At 36.4% G+C, this 21,975-nt stretch overlaps 1 protein-coding gene across 1 annotated transcript in view; it reads right to left on the bottom strand.

The window, feature by feature from the left end:
- itga8 (integrin, alpha 8) overlaps positions 1 to 21,975 on the bottom strand; it is a 90,262-nt gene that overhangs the window by 54,256 nt on the left and 14,031 nt on the right. Inside the window, exons 6-13 of the mRNA XM_083529872.1 lie at positions 20,038 to 20,083; positions 16,239 to 16,364; positions 16,057 to 16,101; positions 14,990 to 15,033; positions 14,318 to 14,374; positions 12,690 to 12,742; positions 8,805 to 9,010; positions 2,340 to 2,531 (exon numbers count right to left, since the gene is read on the bottom strand). Coding sequence (XP_083385998.1) covers positions 2,340 to 2,531; positions 8,805 to 9,010; positions 12,690 to 12,742; positions 14,318 to 14,374; positions 14,990 to 15,033; positions 16,057 to 16,101; positions 16,239 to 16,364; positions 20,038 to 20,083 — 769 coding nt within the window. The remainder of the gene's footprint in view (positions 1 to 2,339; positions 2,532 to 8,804; positions 9,011 to 12,689; positions 12,743 to 14,317; positions 14,375 to 14,989; positions 15,034 to 16,056; positions 16,102 to 16,238; positions 16,365 to 20,037; positions 20,084 to 21,975) is intronic.

The raw sequence follows: 21,975 nt of genomic DNA, 5'->3' as shown, positions 1-21,975 counted from the left end.
ACACACACACACACACACACACACACACACACACACACCCATGCACGCACTGACTCAGTTTCCTTTTCGAATGAAACGCTTGGTCTCGTACACTGTTGACGTAGTGGTGTTCTGGAAAGTTAATCTGCCACCCTACGTTTTTAAATCAAATGTCCAAGTAGAAACACAGTAAATGGCTGTCTATCCTTTCTTAAATCTTTTCTACAGTTTATAAGATATTACAGTGCGATTGTTTTGCAAATATTAGCTTTGATTCTTAAGGACATTATGCATTTTCAGTCATTGTATTGCCTTTGTTTTTGCAAGAATCTTGCAGGAAATTTAAAGTTTGATAAGATTTACACAAATATGTATACAAATCCAGTGGCGGGCCGTCAGGGGCAACTTGACCTTCTCTGTTGGCTTGAAAAGAATCTATCAGAATCACTGACTTTCTTTTCAAAATATTTTTGTACATGAATATGCTTTAAACGAAATCAGATTTCGAGTTGACGGCACTGGGGCCATCTAGCAGGCCTACAGTAATGTCTGCATTTTCATGTCCTTTGATTGGATAGTCAAAGTGTGCACTAGTCAGAGCTGTAGCAAACTGCACAAACTCAAACATATTTATGTGGGATTTAATAGCTGTTTTTTCATTCCACAGTCGCTGAAAGACGGACATTTACAAGACGGACTTTTCATGGAAAGCTGGAGGAAAGCACAGCTAAAACAGTTCAAAACAATTGATAAGCTTCTTCTGTACCTGATTTAATTTTAAATCCCCCGGAAAACCATAAAGCAGGGAAAAACTGCACAGAAAACCCGAGATCATTTTATGAGGTTAATATTGATGCTTTTGATAAAGATGATGTATGTGGGAGCGAACGCGAAAGGAGTCATGTTGATTTACGTTCATTGGGTTTTTTGCTTCATTAATGGCATTTATTCTCGCTGCATGAGATACATGTCTGTGATGCAGCCCTCTGTTATATTGCTTTTCTCTATAATATTGATGGTTTCTGTAGCCATGGCATGACAATGACTGTATTAAAAGGTGGATTGACTCAAAAACGGATTGACTCAAAAAAATCAGGTTATTGGTCTGAATTTTGGCTATGAGCTGCACTATTCTGTCCTCAGACATAATAATAATAATAACAATAACAATAATAATAATAATAATTTAAATATGAAGTGATACCACTTGAGACTGGCCAACATCTATTTTCTTTGACATTACATTTAAATGTAGTTACTTGTAAAATAAATGTTTTGTTGCAGTCAGTGAAAAAAAAAAAAAAAAAAAATTCTGGTTATGTTTGTGTGTGTATGTGTCTTATTTACATTGTTGTGTAAATGTAATAACATTATAGCTTTTTTACTGAATAATACTGCTAAAAGAAATAAAGAGGCTTTTGCTTTTTTTAACTTCAGATCAGAGCACAGGGTCAGCTGGAACAGAGAGAGGTTTAAGGGCCTTACTCAAGGGCCCAAAAGTGTAATTTCTTGGAAAAATGCCACTTTGCTGTTTTTGCTGATATAAAACACACTTTAGTAATATTTCATAACTATTTATACGGTTTATTTCCTTTTCATTGCCAATTCTTAATTTCCTTTCCTAAAAAACAGACACTTAAATGAGTTTTGTTGGTTAATAATGGTTTATGTTGATTTTAACTTTTTAAATACTATAGAAAGTTTAAATTCAGGCCAAACATTGTTGATGATAAATCATGGATGTTGGCGCTCCCTACAATGCCTAGAAAATCTAAATTTGGCTCTGGGTTACCTGGGGAGATGCTGAAAATTTTGTGTGAAAACATCCAGACTTACCACCATAATAGCACTACAGCTGAGCCTGAGAAATAAACATGTAGCAGTAAAGCTTAACATGTTCCAGAGAATTCCTCAGCAAACCGTTGTGCTGGTAATGTGTATAAGTGTGTAGGGGTCAAACACACTCTCTCTCTCTCTCTCTCTCTCTCTCTCTCTCTCTCTCTCTCTCTCTCTCTCTCACACACACACGCAAAAAATATGCAATTGTACTCGATAGATTGTTTTGAATGCAAAAACAAAAAAGGCAATTATAAGAACAACTAAATCAAAGAAACAACTAAAGCATTAAAAAATAGACTCAGCCTTATTCATAGCCCCAACAGATGTTTCTAAATCAAATTTGAGTCCCTCTGCCTCGCTCATGGTCTTGCTGAACTTCCTTTTGTCTCATCTCTGTGGTTTTACATCCACAACACTGGTATAATTGCATTGCCAGAGACATGTATAAACAGCACAAACAGACAGGGAAAAAAAAGAAAAGAGATGAAAAACAGAAAGCTCAAGGATCTGTCCCTACTCACCGGGGTACTGGTTGTTATCCAAGTCTGAGTCCCCACGCAGCGTAAACCCAAAGCCCGCCGGGATTCCAGTCGTCGCCCAGGATCCTTTGAGCACCTGCGAGGCCTTCAATCTTAAGCCAGACCTCTCGCCGTTATAGATAAACACACAACCGCTGCGGTCCTCGCCAGCAAATGGAGCTCCTACTGCCACATCTGAGACAAAGAGAGATGATGAATAAAGACAAATTAAAGCAAGACATTGAAAAGTATTATGCAGTGTTTTGATTTATTGCGCATTTAGAATGTAAACCATCAAATAGATTTCTCTACAAAGCACAATTTGATCCTATAATGGATAGTGATTTGTTAAGGAAATGCAAGGAATTTTGAATCAACTGTTACAAATGGACCTAAGGTCTATCATTCATCTTTTTAGAGTAGACACTTTTTCTGGCCATGATCATCATTGTTTCGATCATATCCTCGGAATTCTGGGTAAGAAGTGGTCAAATACCAGTTCATTGCAGGCCACCATACTTCGGTCTAACTCAGGGGCAATCTAGCATAGTTAATCCAGCTACTGTCATATTTTTGCCAGATAGGAGGAAACCGGAGAACCCCGAAGGAACCTCATAAATCATGTGGAAAGTCATGCATGCCCTATAACCCCAACTTAGAAGCGAAACCAGGGACCCTAAAGATGTAAGCAGACAAGCTACACCGGTCCCTGCAGGTAACCAACATGATAGACGATAAATCTCGATTTCTTCGCCTGTTGCGTCTGTTATTTCTCACTGAGATGGTTCAAACTGGCAAGAGCACAAGCGTGGCTTTCAGTAAAAAAGATTAAATGGATACTCAGAGAGGCATGGAGCTCTATGGGGACAAAGTGTGCTCACATACACACACAAAGACACACAAATCTGCTACTGCATCTGACCCGTATCTCTAAGGTACCGTTATCCCTTTCTAGTGCTTCTCTCACACCACTGTGAAAACCATTAACCTACATCTTTTTCTTCTCTTTTTTTTTTAGCTTATTTATCAAAAAAGGTTTAAAGACTAAAAACAAGAGACAAGGATGAAGAAAACAACAGAGGAGAAAGTGTTGGTAGCAGAATTGTCATGTAGTTTTATGGCATTTGGCAGATTCCTTCACAGCAACCTACTCTGCTAAGCAATTAAGGGTTAAGGGCCTTGCCCAAGGGCCCAGCAATGACAAAAGTGGGTCTGGGATTTTAACTTATGATCTTCTGAGGTACCATTGCCCATAAAGCTGAGCAATAATTTTATTAAAAAGTACTTGAACATTGAAAATTGTAAGAAATTAAATTAGTAATAAATCAATTATTATACCTGTAATGATTATAAAATAATAAAAGCCTTCACACTAATGGAAAAAATGCGGTATGGGAATTCCAAAAGATCTCGTGATGAAGGATGTCGGAGGACTTAGAACTGTTTTTAACTGAACAAAGCATACAGGAGCAGAAGGCGAAAAGTTTAATTAGTCCTAACAAAATAACCACAAGTAATGGTTTCATATCCTTGAACAGAGACCACATACTTAGTGCTTGTGTGTATTTATATGCACGTGTGTTTGGGGGTGGTTTAGTAAATGAACTACATCCTAAGCTATAAATAGGCTTAGTTTGAACTTGGCATGCTTTTGAGTAAGTGCCCAGTTTATTTCCTCTTCCTGCCTAGCGACTGTTATCCTACGTATCCTGTACTCCCATAATCGCACTGCAACTGGCATGGTGCCAAAAGACCAAATATCTGCTGGTTAGTATGGAAACCACCATAGTTTCCTGGAACTAAAAGAATTTTAAATGCGGTATGGTGGTGTATATATTGTGTTATGTGACAGAGAAAGTAATGTACCGTGCAAGGCTCTTACAGTTAATCCAAAACCATAACATGACATATATTAAATGCAAATGAATTAAAATGCTAGAAGTGTTTAATCTCTTTTTTTACACTCACATATCTTCAATGAGGAGGTTTCCAAACCGAGTCTAAATAGAGTTGCAAAGGTGCCATTTTTCAATCAAAATGTTTAACCTTTTTCATATTTAACAACCCAGGAAGTCATATCTCTAATATTAAAACTATGCATTACATTGGGATTCTGACTTTTCCAGTCATTTGCAACTCTTCCTCAAATGGTTACTACAAATTTGGAGGCACACAATTGTACAGGATGTCTTTGGATGATGTAGCATTAACTAGGAGACAAACCTATTCCAGCATGACAATGCTCCTGTGCACAAAATGAGCCCTAGAAGATATGGTTTGCATGGATTAGAAAGGAAGATCTTGAGTGGCCTGCTTTAGAGCTCTGACCTTAACCCTACTGAACATCTTTAGAATGAATTGGAATGCTGACTGCATCCCAGGCCTCTTCGCATCACCTGCATTAGTACCTGACTTTACTCACACTCTTGTGGCTGAATGAGTAAAATCTTAAAACATATTCCCAGAGGAGTGGAGTTTATTATAAGAGCAAATGGGGATTTAATGTGGAATGGCATGCTCAAAAAAACATATACAAATCTTATGGTCAGGTGTCCACAAAGTTTTGTCAAGGTTTTATTTATATATGCATCCCTCACTGGTAATAACCAAAGCAGCTGATAGTAAAGAACAGCATTCTGGGTCAAAGCGATGTTGTTTACTTAAAAAGCATCTGCATCCATTTTCCTTGCCTAGTCAGCATTTGCTAATAACCAGTGTTAGTTGCTACTTTGTGTTGCTAGCAATAAATTCCCAGTACTGTTTTATGTGTATAATATTTTTATGAGGTGACTTGCAAAAAAGGATAGAAGTAGTAGCTTTTCAGAGCTTGATTTGCTATCATTCATTCTAATTAGATATAATGAAATACAACCTGACTGCTGCCAATTCTTGTTAATGCACAAATGAGCATTGTATCAGCTCGATAACCAAAACAAGGTTGGTATTGGAGTATATTTTCTGATGCGAATGATTAACCTGATCAAAACGTTGTGATAAGTATTCAAATCGAAAGAGATGTCCCACATGAGACCCTATGATGAACAGGATGTATCAGTTAAGTGTGGCATTTTGGCGCCAGTAATCCGGAAGTTATGAAACCTCTGCTAAATTAAATATTCATCTCTGTGTCTACAAAGTAAAGCACAGGCTTACAAAGAAATAGTTTCATAGCTGTGATTGCATGGCATGTTGTTAGTCAGGTCAGTGTGGCTCTGACCTGACTAATGACAACCGGATGTCATTTTCACTAATAGATACACACAGGGTGCTCACTAAAGACATGGAAGATCAAATGTACACTATTTTACTACAATATAGAGATGTGGAAATACAGACATAACAGCTGCTATTACAACTATTGATTTGGACTCTCTAATGACTCTCTTATTTATCCAAGAGCCTTGTTTCATAGGCTTCCATAGCAGCATCCCAAACATTCATGCTGCATAAACTATAATTTATCCCTTGTGATCTTTTCCTACAAAAATCGAAGAGTGTTGGGTTACACACACACACACACACACACACACACACACACACACACACACACACACACACACACACACAATGTGATTTGAGTGTGTAGCTTTGTGTGAGACATTGGCAGAGTCTGAGATGCACATTTTAAATTCATGCCTTACAGAAATCTTATCTCATTCCAGTAAAGGTGGGTGTAATGTGTATTCACAGGGGTACCGGCATACACACACAAACACTTTAACACTTAAACTATATATGTACTATAGTATGATTATAATAGTATGTACAGAAAAGTGCAACCATGTACACACAAGTGTGTGTGTGTGTGTGTGTGCGCATGTGGCTAAAGCTGCTTAGGTATAAATGCAACACTACAAATGACTGTTTTGTCTAATTTACTTGTTTGTTTTGTCTGCAGCTCCTACCTGAGGGTAATGCTTAATAAAAAAAAAGTTTAATTTTTACTATAAAATTGGTCATTTTTAAGGTACAAAGTTGAAAAGAACTGGCCATGTTTGGATATGTCAGCTCTGTACTTTCCCAAGACTATATTCCAAGTCAATTGTAAACTTGTCAATAACAGCTCAAATTTCTTATAGGAAGAAATCTACAATAGTGATGTTGATGAAGACAAAGTGTGCACACTGTGGACAATTAAAAGTACCATATGTGAATGCCCAGGACACTCTCAGGTGGTAACATTTATGTGGTAAACAATGTGTCATAATAACCTCCTCAAAATGTGATAAATGGCTAGGAGCAGCTTCAGGGGTCATATCACGTCTAAGCCATGACCATTTAACCGCTTAACATTTAAGATATAAGAATTGTGCAGGTGAAGCAAACTGTTTTTGGAATGAACACTTGCTAACACACTTCCCTCCTTAAATATCCAGCCTGGATATCAGTAAGGTCACCTTAAATATTTATTGATCATAGTAGATAAGTTACTCTGGAAATATCCTATCAGTTTGAACATCTTGGTCTGTGACTGAGCTGGAGCTTCTCACATGTTGCTTTGGCACAATTTCTGATATCTTGAACACAGTGTTTTTCCCCATTAGCAAAATATGACTAGTAGGTCACATATGTGGAGGACCACCTAAGCAGCTTTCTTCATTGGGACTGTGAGGTCATGTTTGTAACATATAAAAGACTCTTGTTGTCATGTTTGTCCGTGGGCCATTTGACCCCGATGACCTGGCATTCCATCTGACCTCTTGACATTTAGCAACAAAGCATTGTTATTGGTCCTGCTGTTACCTCTAATATAAGCCACTGTACCATAATACTTATTTATTATTATAAATTATTATTATTTATTTGATTGAACTATATTAATTTGTATTATAACTATGCATCATCAGCATAAAAAACTACTTTTTACTACTTATTAAGATTAAGTACTTAAAAAAATCACAAAGATCTTTTTTTTTATCTTGTCCTGTCAATGACTATATAGGAATTAAACTAAAGAATTTTCTCAGAATTTTGAATGAACAATTTTATCATGTAAAATATTTTAGACTGGATGCTTTCACATTGAATTAAAATTCAATGCATTTTACTATAATTTGAATAAAGTACTGTACTTTTACTCAATTCTTTTTCCAGCCCTGTATTTTGACAAGACCATATTCAAAGTCACTTGTCAACTTGTCAATAACAGCTTAAATAGCTTTAAGAAAGAAATCTAAAATTGATGAGGACAGTGGGCAAACTGTGGACAACCAAAAAACTAATGTGAAAATTGACAGCACTCTGAACTTGGAAGGAGAAGATACAGATATCACACATCGACACAGCAAAAACAGACTTGTATATACAGTACAGACCAAAAGTTTGGACACACCTTCTCATTCAAAGAGTTTTCTTTATTTTCATGACTATGAAAATTGTAGAGTCACACTGAAGGCATCAAGGGCTATTTGACCAAGAAGGAGAGTGATGGGGTGCTGCGCCAGATGACCTGGCCTCCACAGTCACCGGACCTGAACCCAATCGAGATGGTTTAGGGGTGAGCTGGACCGCAGAGTGAAGGCAAAAGGGCCAACAAGTGCCAAGCATCTCTCGGGGAACTCCTTCAAGACTGTTGGAAGACCATTTCAGGTGACTACCTCTTGAAGCTCATCAAGAGAATGCCAAGAGTGTGCAAAGCAGTAATCAAAGCAAAAGGTGGCTACTTTAAAGAACCTAGAATATGACATTTTTCAGTTGTTTCACACTTTTTTGTTATGTATATAATTCCATATATAATTCCACATGTGTTAATTCATAGTTTTGATGCCTTCAGTGTGAATCTACAATTTTCATAGTCATGAAAATAAAGAAAACTCTTTGAATGAGAAGGTGTGTCCAAACTTTTGGTCTGTACTGTACATACTTTCACAAGTACACACATGTTTATTATTACTACAGATTATCTCTATTATCTATACCATAATATTCCACAGGGTATGAAATTTCTTGTTTACTCTATCAATTTTGAGACATTTGGCCTCTGCATGGGGTTGTAAAACTAGTCCCCCACCCACACACACACGCACACACACACACACACACACAGCCCTCACACCCCACACACACACACGATGTGGAGTTCCTTCACTTTGATAATTTCCATTGCCCTGACCATTAAAAAAGTTTATAATATTTTTCTTTACAGGACACACTCACGCACACAACATTGTGAGCTAATTTCCCCTGCTTACACTTTAGTGTAGCTAAATATTCCTTTCCCTACCAACACACACATGCATATGACAGCAAGTTATGCATCTCCAAACAGGAAACAAGTGACAGAGGTGCTGGGTCACTAGCTGAACGCATAAATCCTGATTGATTTTAGCTTTATAATAGGATTTCCTCCTAACCCAAGACTAAACATGGCCCCTGATCAGGAAATGTGGAGGAGGAGAAATAACTATTGCTTTCTCACATGCATAAACATCCAAAAATAGGAACACACCCACACACTCGCATACTTACCCATGTAACCGTCCTTATTGATGTCTCCAAGAGGAGCAATGGTGCTACCATAGCGTCCAAACAGGTGTACCCCAGTAAGTGTTATGGGAGGTGAGAAGAGTAGTGTGTCTTCCTGTAAGTAAAGGTAAACCCGGCCGACCTCTCGTGGCTTACTCTCAAACTCCCGGTCCATATACAAAGGCGCTCCTACCAGAACATCATCCAACCTACAGACACAAATGTGAGGACACAAGATTATAAGGTACCTAGAATTCTGATTAGACAAATTAGAAATGTAACCAAATACCAAATACACATAGCCCCCGACTTATTATAGTGATGCGCGCTGATGACCCCATTGTAATTGGAAAATATCATAAGTGGAGACATGGCCTAGCCTACCAGGAGTCTAAAAGAATGGTAATCATCAAAAAACATTCTACATATACTGTGTCTACATTTATCATTTAAAGGCTCTGGCATTGAGCAATTGGTGATAATATGGAACTCAGATGTTAAGCTAATTTATAATTTAACTCCAACTTACTGTATAAGCCCTTAGAGAGGACATTACTCAATCACACAATCTGATGCTCATGATATTTCTTATTACTGATATTACTTATTACTTAATTACTAATTAAATTTGTCAATTGTTTTTTTTATTACACAAAATCCTGCAAAATTAATGAGTTTGCAAATCAAAATGAAATGAAAGAAAGAAAGAAAGAAAGAAAGAAAGAAAGAAAGAAAGAAAGAAAGAAAGAAAGAAAGAAAGTTACTTTATACTTGTCAAATGTACTTTACAGCACAGTGACATTCTTTCTTCACATATGTTAGGAAGCTGGGGTCAGAGCGCAGCGTCAGCCATGATACAGTTAATAGTTGGGTTACCACTAGAATACAATATTAACTTTATTTTTATAAATGTCCTTAAAAAAAAAAAATACTAATTTAGATTTAGCAAGCGTGAGCAATGCACACGATCATGAAAAGCACAAGCACAAACCTGATCAGTATCAGTTAAATACCACTGCGATACAGATAATTACTAGAGACAATGCAATAGAAAAATTGTTGTAAACCTGGACTTCATTAGTGATTAGTAATTAGGCAAGAATTACTACATTTAGCTAAATGTAACTAAATCCCATAAAATATCCTGCAGGCAAGAAAACCACAGGCAGGAAAACAGGCATATTAATACAAATACAAACACACTATATGGACAAAAAATTGCAGACACCTGGCAAAAATATCTGTATGTAATATCTTTTTTAAAATCCCACTCGACAATTAATACCATGTTCCACTAGATTTTTTGGAGTGTGCTTGTAAAGATTTGCGCTCATTCAGCTAAAGGTGAGGAGGCCTGGGGTGCAGTCAGCATTCGAATTTATCCAATAAGTGTTCAGTAAGATTGAGGTCAGAGCTTTATAGCAAGCCACACAAGATCTACCACTCCACATTGTCATGCTTGAACAGGTTTGGTCTCCTCCTTAGTGAGGGGGAAAATTTAATGCTACAGCATCCAAAAACATCCTAAACAAATGTGTGTCTACAAATTTGTAGTGACAGTTTGTTAAAGAACCGCATGGCTGGAAAAGTCAGGTGTTCCAATACTATTGTCCATATAATGTATTTAAAGTATTGTGCTGATACTGGTATGGATAAAGACTATGCATTACACCAAAGATAAATATACAAAGACCTGCTTAAAGTAAGGCTTTCTATGGAAAGAATAGCACTAACACACACAAGCACAAAATGTCTTCCATTTTGAGTACATTACTAGAAAGATATGACTAATAAAAAGCAGTACCAATAACTCATCCAGAATCGAAACATCAGCTGTATAAAATAACCAGCAAAATATATGAACCTATTAAATCAAATCTTTTTGGAGATCTGAAAAAAAAAGCTTTGGGTTATTTATGTTCATGTGGAGGCATGCCAAACATTGCTGCACTTTTGAAGAGATTTGGAAAATAACCAGGACTGATGCATAAAGCAAAGAATTATTTTGTTCCTACATCTCATGTTCCCAAGCTGAAATCGAACCACATGAAACTATTGAACCACATCAGACTATTGTTGTAGGTTACGTCCCAACCAACCAGTGTGACTTCCCCCCTGATTAAAGTGCGATACCAAAAAAGCAAACAAAAAGTAATTTTTACATCGACTCAAGCAAATTGTCTATTTCCCTGGCTGTCTTTACAAGAACACTCAGCATACTCTTCATCTCCACTTCCTGTTTAGTGGCTTTTGTGCTTAGCACTGTATGCTCTTGGGTATGTTAGTGTCAATAGAAACATAGCATTGTGGTGTAAACACTGGGATTGGTCTCAAATTAAGGGACATTGTAAAGTCAAACACTGCTACATTTCAAGCTTAAGTCTAAAGAGAGAGTGAGGAGGTGACCACAGTGCAATCAGCCATGTGTGTCCACAAAGCCCAGTGAGAAAATCACAGACTCAACACAGGAAGAGAGCATAGCGAGCAAAGTGCATCTACTCCAAATAATCTATGACACAGAAAAAAAGAAAAGAAAGAGGATGGAGTAAATGCAGAGTGAAGAAAAGAGACAAGACAACAGGAGTAGTTGGAAATTAAAAAAAAAGAAATTGAGAAGAAAAACAGTCAAAAAAGAAAAGAGAAGTGACTAGATCAAAAACAATGAAAGAAGATAATAGACTACATGGAAAAACTAAACAAAAAGAAAAGAAAAGAAACTAGACAAAAAAGCAAAAAAAAGCAAAATAAAGAAAAAATCTATTTTAAAAGCAAAAACAGATAGGACTAGATGAAAAGAAGTGAAAAGTAAAGAAAAAAAGAATATTAAGAGAAGAGACTCGATAAAAATACTACACAAAAACAAGAAAAAAAAGAGAAGAGACCATATGAAAGGCAAAGAAATGGGGAACTAGTTGATAAGCAAAGAAATAAGAGAACAGACTCGATGAGAAACAAAACAAAGAGTAAAGACATGAAGAGAAGAGACTAGATGAAAATAAAGAAAAGAAAAGAAAAGAAAAGAAAAGAAAAAAAAAGAAAAGAAAAGAAAAGAAAAGAAAAGAAAAGAAAAGAAGATACTAGACAAAAGGCAAAACAAAATTTAACAAAAAAGAGAAGGGACTAGATAAAAAATACTAGACAAAATAAAGAAAAAAGATACAAGACAAAAAAATTTAAAAACTAGAAAAAGAAAGAAAACATACTAGATGAAAAGCAAAAAAGATAAGAAGAGACTAAATGAAAAGCAAAGAAATAAGACAATAGACGAGATGCAAAACTAAGACCAAAGAGAAAAGAAAAGAAAAAAGAAAAGCAGAAAAAAGATGCTACACAAAAAGCAGAAAAGAAGAGAAGAGAGCAAAGATTCTAAAAAGCAAAAGTACAGGGTACTATCAACTAAAATTTGACGAAAAAGAAAGAAAAAAAAGACAAAAAAGAAAACGGTGATGAAAAGAACATGAAAAGATACTGGAAATAAAAAGATAAAACGGAAGATAAAAAGGAGAGCTGGTTAGTCTTTGGATTTGTCAAGTAATCATTCAAAAATTATAATTTTACCCAACATGCATTCACACTTGAACAAATTGACTCTGTTGACTCTACACCTACTTATATCTCATAAATCAGATGAATCAGATCTTCAGGCTGCACAGTTAATAGAATAAGGAAGCAAAAACATCTGCGCACGCCTTGTAAAACAACACCTACACTTTTCTATTCAAAGCCAAACCTAATCATCCAATAAACGAATCTAATGTCACTGGGGACATGTGATGATCGACCTGTCAAAACTTTGTAGGTCATACAAGTGTTCATTAACTCCTCATCCTTTTCTAGCTGCGTTGTGTTATTGTGTGTATGCTTTTGTAGCTGGTGTAAGAAACTCACCCGTCGCCGTTAATATCAGTCACTGCCACAGTGTATCCAAAATATGAAGCCATCTAGCAAAAAATAGATACATAAGAAAAAAAAAACAGCAGCAAAAAATAAATGTTTTCCAGAACATAAATTGTCCGTGTTTTTTCCAAGACTACATGCGGAAAGTTTGGAAACACCTAGATTTTTATTGTTATTTTAAAAACATTTTTGAGAATTGTTTTGGAGAATTTATTTGACATTTTTATTATATACAACAAACTGTCCTCTTAGGCAATAACAATAGGTTTTTAATGAAATACATGCAGTTATACAACACAGTCTTTAATCTATTGATTCGTGTTCATGGACACGTATTTCCCTCTTTTTTCGCGTCACTCAGCACGAGAGCCTCCGTCAGGCTTTATCTCCATAGCAACTTGAGGCAGAGGTTAATGGGTTATTTTGACAGAAATGGCAAATGTTATCTTTCCCTATTTTTATAGAAAAAAAAGGCAGAACATATATGGTTAGAGTTAAGATAAGGGTTAGGGTTATGCTGTAGTCAATGTCTGTGTATCTAATTATCACAGTCTCCTTAATTAACCGAGAAAATATATTTACTGTTTTTTGACTGGACAGAACCACTGATGATGGTTTATAATGACCCGAGTAGATAAATTCTACTGCTTAAATGCTGAGTAATAGTGCTTGAAGATTAAAAAAAATCAATAACATATGAAAAAAAAATACAGCGTCTGTGGTATCTAGTGGCAGAAAGAAAACTTTGGCGGAGGCACCAAAAAATAGTTACTACTGAAATATATTACATAGAAAACCATCCTCAGTGACACATCTATGAACACGAATCAATAGATTGCATTTACAAATATAGATTACAAATGCCGTGAGATTAGGCTGAGTTATACCACATTCTACTTCAAGTTCCTGTTCGTATTTGGAGCGCTTACTAACTCTTTATATACATGTCTGGGTAAATGGTCTGAGTATGGCCATTCCATACTTTAACACCATGCAATTCCATCTGGTCTTCGGCCAATTGAAACCGACTTCACCACACAACAAGACAATGACCCGAAGCATACGTCCAAGTTTTCTAGCCGGTATTTAGAGAGCAGTCAACAGTGTTATCTATTATGAATAGCCTGCCCAGTCACTGCACCTAAATCCTATTGAACTGCGCTGGTAAAAAAAAAAACTTAGGTAAGTTTTACAAGAGGCATAGTAATGTATTTCCGCTGAATGTTTGGAAAAACAAACTGTGAAGATGCCAAAAGTGTGTAAAGCTGTTATTCATGCAGTTTGGATTTTTCAATGAAACTAAAGTTGAACATCTGAACATTGATATTTGAGTGGTCATAGTCAATCTTCATAACAATAAACAACCTAATTTGTTGCACAGAAACAAGGAATATGCATGTGTCTTTCAAAAAGCATAAAAGACTAAAGATTAGACTAAAGACTTGGTGTTTCCAAACTTATGACAGGCACTGTATGTTAAAGATTTTTTAACTGAAATCATATATAAAAATATATGTTCATTGTTTATAACGATACACAGCAAGTTGCTCCATTTTTTTTTAACCTTAAAGTAAAAATACAAAATATTATCAAAAAATAATACGATGATTTGAACTGACCTGCTCGCCAGTGAAATTCTGAATGAGGGTGAGATTTGTGGAGTTTATCACAGCAACCTAAAAAAATAAGAGGGAATCTATGGATTATGATCGATCCAACTCCAGAATTAATAAGAATTTAAAGTTACATCAACCGATTTTTAATAGAACAAAACATACAAACTGTTGTTTAATACAACTAAAGGCAGTTTTTCAATGGAATCATATTCACGATCTAGAAAAATACACCCCTCCCCAAACCCTTGATAGTACAGTCCAGTCCACCCAAACCTGGGATTCCTTACCAGAATCTAAAATAACATCCAGATGGGGTGAAGCTGAGTTGCTGACACTTACTAGACATGCATGCCGACCCTACCACACTAACGCACTAACACGTGCGCTTTCCCATATGAAGGACACGAAATCCACACACAACGTCCTCAAATATATATACCAGGATTTTTCAAACCATTCTTGCTGCATCGCTGCCTTGCTTAAGTCAATAGCTCGTATCGTACACACATCTCTCTATGCACTTCCTTTTTTCATTCCCACACCCTAACCATGTCTGCTCTTTCCCGTCTGGTTGAACTGACCTCTGACCTCCTTAAGACAGAAGGATAATGAGAACGAGAGACAGAAAGCGAGAAACTAAAAGTGAGAGAAACAAATAGGGTCGTTTGTGCTTACATAGCCGAAGTTCTGTGCTCCTCGTGGAACTCCCGCTACCAACTCTGCAGAGAAAACCACGGCTTGGATAAATATATAGAACATAAACACACAGTGCTACATGTATAGACTTCTTACAAGTAAAAAAAAAATTATTTATTATTTATATATATCTGTGTTATCTAAGAGTAAACAATGAGGTGAGAATAGGCACTCATTCCCACTCACTTAAATATTTATGAGACTTAGACAGTCACATAGACCAAAAAAGACACACACACACACACACACACACACACACACACACACACACACACACACACACACACACAGAACATAAGTGATCAACTAACTGATAGATTGCTGATGGATGTATTTATCAATAGAAAAGAAGTGTGTGCGTGTCTAAGTGTGTGTGTGTGTGAGAGAGCAAGGGACAGAAAGAAACAGTCAGTGAATCTGTGTGTGTGTGTGTGTGTGTGTGTGTGTGTGTGTGTGTGTGTGTGTGTGTGTGTGTGTGTGTGTGTGTGTGTGTGTGTGGGGTGGGGGGTGGGGGGGGGGACAGTAGAGATAACAGTATGTGGTATCTGGTGAAAGTCTGGCTTTGATTGGCTGAGGAAGTACTCTGTAATTTTGGACAGAGACTGCGCATCATTACAAAGACGGAACACAGTCGATGAAGCGCTAAAGCTACCACCCACAGAGTCTGCCCCACACACACACACACACACACACACACACACACACACACACACACACACACACACAGACGCAGAGACGCACAAACAAAGCCAGATCTGCAGTAATTTTATGAGGTCAGTTTCTGAACTCAGTTTCTGATGAAGCGTATCTTCACTGGTTCTGGCAGAACTTACCAGAACATTCGGTGCAAAACTCAAATTAAAGCCAAAGACTATCAATAGCAGCCAACCTTCAATTTGGACAAACCTGAATTACTCCTGTTGTTTTAGAAGATGGTTAAGAATGGGATATGTTATGGGAAACATTTTAGGGTGGGATGGATGTCCACTACTTCGAAGCTTTATGCTGCATATACACCCCCAGGACTAATGAAGAGAAATTTTTACCTTGTTGTGAATCACCGGTGAACTCTCCCACAGCTACAGAGTATCCTGGTGAACAATAGAAAAAGAGTCACAGTGATTAACACCCAAGAAGACACACACACACACACACACACACACACACACACACACACACACACACACACACACAAAACCAGACACAGAGAGAGAGATCTCTCTTTTACCCAGGTAGCTGTCATCATAGAAGTCTGAGACGGCTGCTGTCTGTTTCTCTCCATGCACTTTTCGGAAAATTGCCTTCATGGAGTAGCCGTTTAAGATTTCCGCTACTCCTGCAGTGACCACTTGACCTGCACACAAACACGTGTATATGATTCACAAGTGTCTATTTTATGTTTTCTTTAACTTGCACTTCCGATTTGAATCTAATGCTGCATTAGTTTGTTGCATTAGCAGTTTACCTACAAAGTGGTCGTTTTTTTTCCTTCAAACTCTGTGCTTTTGAGTTCCAAAATATAATAAAATAAAAAAAGTTCATCTTCATCTTTTGTTAGCAATCTAACCAGCTAAATGTGAAACATTCTGAAAACAAGAAACTGTATCATCACTTTGATAGCTTTGGATATCTGTATGTTAATTGAACTAAATACTAGTGTAGTGACTGTCAAACGTATGAAAACACCTAGTCTTTTTTATTTTACTGTGAGACACATGTATGTTTCCTTTGTTTATAGGTAACAAACTAGGTAAAGGAAGGTGAAGAAAGGTTCTGTAAAGAGATATATTTAAATTTGACATTTTGGGCTTTAACAGAAGAACTTTATAAGAAAGAGAAAAGGAAAGAAGATGGTAGCAGACTGCCTCACCTCCACAGTCAAACATGGGCATTGTAGGTTATAAAACATTTTTTTCTTTTTCTTTTCAACATTAGGGTAAAACCAAAAAATTACTTTGGATACCAAACTTTTGGCTAATTGGCTACACTTGGGGGTAGAGAACATTGTGTAAATTTTGTTTATGAAAAAACTTTAAAGTAAAAAAAAACAAAAAAACGTCTCTATCTGCACTGGGAGAAAGACAGAGATTACATTACCCTCCTCCACCAAAGGTTAGACAAACTCATTATTCTCTTTTATTAGTAAGGCTGCAGGCTGTCCTGGGACCCTGTCATTAATCTCTGTAAGTGTGTGTGTGTGTGTGTGTGTGTGTGTGTGTCTGGGTGTGTGTACATATGTTTGAGAACCAACAAATCTTGAGAACCGTTATCCTCACAAGGATAGGAATATCTGAAGGGCTTGACCATGTTTGGACACTGGTCTATACAATTTCTTTACAAGAATAGTGAAGCTGAGTGCAGATTACCAAAATGTGAAAACTTAGAATTGCTGTACTGCATTGATCACTCGTGTTAAGTAGTTTGGTAGATGAAGGGAGTTCACACGACACAATCTTTCACCTTGTACCATGCTGCCAAAATGTGTCTGATCATCAGTGTGTAAGATTCTACTTTCTAACAAAAGAAATTTGAGAAACTTTGTGCAAATTTATTTTTCATAAACCAAGAAAATAGTAATATTAATATAAAATATTGTATTGGGGCAGATGTGGGCAAAGAGGCTTGACTATTCTACATAGAAATAGGTAGGGTGCAGCCAGGAAGCAGCCAGCAATCGTTTTTTTTTATTTATTTTTTTATTGTTAGGCCAAATAATTTGTATTAAAGCAAATTTATAGTTCTGATTTTTCAAATTTCCCTTGGCTTACCAAAAAATGTCTGACAAACTCGATTCAGAAAATTAGATTTCCTCTCAGACAGGTTGTTTTTCATCACTGTTCTTCAAACTCAGGTGAAAAAGCTGACAAAAAAATGCTTAATCCCAGAAAAAACTGGCACTAAAGATCTAGGCTTAGGAACAACACCACTGTTTATGCTTAGTTACTTAAGAAATACTGTTGAGACTTTATACTCATAAAGCTTTATAACGGTGTTCATAATTTTTAGCATTTTCACAACAAGCATTTTTATATATTCCCTGTAAATTCCTCAATTTATTATAAACATGTTACAGTTCATCCTTGTTAACTCAAACTTTGGCAACATTTTAAGCACCTTATAACAGTTATAGAGCTTTACTAAAGCACTTTATGACATTATTTAAGCTTATAAAATGCTTTCACACACTTGAATTAATTTGCAAGGCATTTGCAAAGAGTTATGGTGATTTATGAAGTCAAGCCTCATAGAAAGATTTAGCAAAATACCATTAAAATAAAATACACCTTTACAGTGAACACACTGTAGTGGAGGAAGTGTGATGAATGGAAGCACACTCCTTCTTGAAGCTCATATTTCTGTTGTGTTACTCTACAAAGGGCAGACAACTCCTAAAAACGCCAAAGAGATAGAGTGCAGGGCAGGATAGATGGCTGGAGCATGAGAAAGGAATAGAAGACAGGGGGCAGACTACGAAAGTGTCAACAAAATTAAGTGTGCAATTAAGAGCAGTGATCAAATTGTAAGAAAAATGGGAAAAGGCGAGCGGTGGACTCGAGTTATGATTTCATTTAGACTATCAGAAATATTATAGTGAGGGAAATTTATTTACCATTTGAATATAGATCTGAATAAAGAACCTTAGTAACTCTGCAGTCATAAGATACAACATTGATTCAATAGTCTCAGTAGGATGTATACTACAATATACAATATTTATTTAGTTTCAATTGCATAGCATGTGTAACAAAGATATCGTCATAAATAGCTTTACAGGAATCCCGAAATTCAAAAGAAACCTTCAACAGATTCTATATTGTAAAAAAAAATAGAAAAAAGTTTTTCCGGCATGAGTATACAACGTGGAATGAGCATAGGACAGTCTTTCTGATTGCAGCAGCAGAATTTAGGTCAAATGATTCACTGAAGCAAAGGTGAGAATCAGTCATGAATTGTTATTGGGTATGCAGAAATGTGCTGCTTTCAACAGTAGAAACTCAACTGTTTTACCGCTTAACATTTCTCAATTAAAAGTTTGTGTATAAATCTCATATATGGACGAATACTTGTATTAATAACAAAGATCCTGTCATTACACTAAAAATAAAAGAAGAGCTTTAATAAAGCTTTAATATTTTTAATTATGTAAGTAAAATTGTATAGTAATCCAATGTTGCGATTCTTTTGCCCTTTACATGAAACTGATAATAGCATGAGAATAGGGGTGGGGGATTGTGGATCAGCCTTGTGTTCATGCATCTGTTCACACACACACATATGGCTGCAATTATCCGACAATTTGTATTTATCACTGTGCAAACAAACATGCATGTGCACACTCGCACATATACACGCACAGGCCGTGTTGCTCCGACTTAGTTATTTGCTGCTACGAAATCGTGAACAGTTTTGCATGCTTGTTGTTAAAAGCAGGCGCCGTTTTAATAGCAACCCTGTGCTAAAAACTATTACAGGCGAGAGAGTTCAAGGTTATAGAAACTCCATATACACTCTGTAAACGTCTGTCTTTTTATGGTGGAATAGATGCAACTGAAAGCTTATTACATGACAGATATGCAAGCATTGGCTATCAGTAGCCTGTCAGAAAAAAAAATATCTTCAGAACTTATTAACCATAAGGCTAAACTGTTTTGCTAGCTTAAACCCCGTAGTTAGCTTCTGTATTCCCACAGCCCATGCCCAATCACCACTGATGCATTCCCTGTGAAGAAACCCTACTCTCTCATAGCTCAGTTTCTGTTTGGTCTAGCTGCAAAGAAGTGATGAAATTGGGATTCTAATCAAAATTCACTTGGAAAGCTCAGCTAATACAAGAGACAAAATAGTGGGATGTCTTTCTATATATCTTTACACTTTTGCTCTACAGGGAAAGGAGGATTTTTCCCATTATTTTAACAAATCCTGAATTCTGGAATCCTCTTGAATTCTGAATAATGAGAAAATTAGAAATACGAAAAGCTCACCAAATGGATGGAACGGTAATGGGCAGAAATAAATGATTGTGTTACCTTGCCAGTAGAAGCTTCCTGGACCTCCTAGTACTAATGTCCCATCCTGGAAAAAGGAATGTGGAAATGTAAATATGATTAATATCCAAATGGTGAAATCAACAACAAACCTTTTTTTTTTTTTTTTTTAATATCATAAATTCTGTTTAAGACTTCACATTTTTTTCAATAGTCCAGGTCAAAGTCTGAAAACATTATGAAAATATATTTCCAGATCTGTTTTACTACACTGGACTAGAAAGAACATTTGTCATGAAGTTCTGTAGGGTGCCGTTTCCTATATGCATCACAAATTATAGTTAAATGGTTGAGCATCATGTTTGCATCATCTTATATTTGATAATAGTTAACCCTTTAACCACTGGGCAATTCAGATACTCCTTATACTCTTATAACTACAATAACATTAACGGCCCAATCCAAAGAAACATACAATTTTCTTTTTTTTATAGCAGGTAAGACTGAAAGGCCTTGCTAAAGGGGCCCAGTAGTGGCAGTTTGGCTGTTCTGGGGTTTGAGCTCAATGCTTATGATCATAAGTCCATTTCCCACTACATTTACTTTATTATAAACAGCATTAATAGCGTTTGGCAGACTTCCTTATGCAAAGCGAATTACAAAACTGTTTTGAAGCCTCTATCTATGAATACATTCTAATATTGGTTGACTAGGTCACAGTCTAAGAATTTCTACAGACAATATCTTCTATTGTTGGATTCGAGACCAAATTAGAAGTTAAGACCAATGGGGACCATGACGAGACCAACATAATGCAAGGCCAAGTCCATATTAAGTCAGAGAGCATGCACTTCAGATGTGTTAATGTGCTCCTATCTTGAAATGAAACTTTTCTTGAATTAACTAATATAACCTGACCATGTTTTTATGAACCTTTAGTAAAATTAGGGATATAAGACATACATTACACAGGCCATATAAAGCATACCCCTTCTAATAGTGCTACAATCTCGCTCAAATATGACAACACCAGCAACTTTGCGATTATTTTACATTTTGTTATTGAAAGACTCATTAAATAACAGTGATGTTAAATTCTCACGTCTTAAATTAATACACTAATTACAATATACCATGAAGCAGGCTCCAATCAGATTTAGTGTACAGTCAGGCGTAGGGCAACACTGTAACTTCAGTTTTAATGATAGGACAGGCTGAGGGCTTGGTGGGAAGAGCATAATTTACATTTCTTAGACATTAGAAAGGCTGGTAAAAGAAAATGTAATATAAAACTAGTTCTTTATATAAATATAAAACTTGAATAAACACTCTTTACAACCAATCAGAAAAGCATCTCAAAATACACAACACATCAAACTATGAGAGGATTAGGCTACAAGAGCAGGAGACCACATCAAATCCAGCTTGTCCATCATGTCCATCTCATGTCCTTTCCAGTAAATTCATTCGCCCAGCTAAAAAAGTATACATGTATGTTTTATGAGAAAAAACTGTTTATCTGGGGGTAAAGGATGGGGCAGATGCGTTGCCATTACTTATGTGTAAAGGTTAAAATCATGTGTGTGCATCTGGAGTATGTTACTGCTGACACACATGTATGACAGTTTAACAGAATAGCGCACAAACAAGCAACACTGAGCGCAGGAAGTAAACCGTGAACAATTTGTCTACATAAGCATTTGAGAGAATACAGTTATATTAAGAACAGGGAGATGGCCAGGGCAAGAGAAAGACGTTAAAGGAAAGGAGGCCTCTTCCTGCTTTAGGAAAAGGTCAAAGGTCGGGGTGAATAATCTCTCTCTTATTTAGCTTTTCCCCCTTTATACTCCTTAACCCTTTTCAATAAACTTCTTCTATAGTTCTCATGACACAGAGGGGAGGCTGAGAGAAGCAGAGAGACAGGAGGAGTAAAGGGATAAAGCTGGCTTTCTCAATAAAGAGATTTCACATGCACAGTTA

This window comes from Silurus aristotelis (genome assembly GCF_946808225.1).
Source record: "Silurus aristotelis genome assembly, chromosome: 25".
Lineage (NCBI taxonomy): Eukaryota > Metazoa > Chordata > Actinopteri > Siluriformes > Siluridae > Silurus > Silurus aristotelis.
This window is presented reverse-complemented; position numbering and strand designations above follow the sequence as displayed.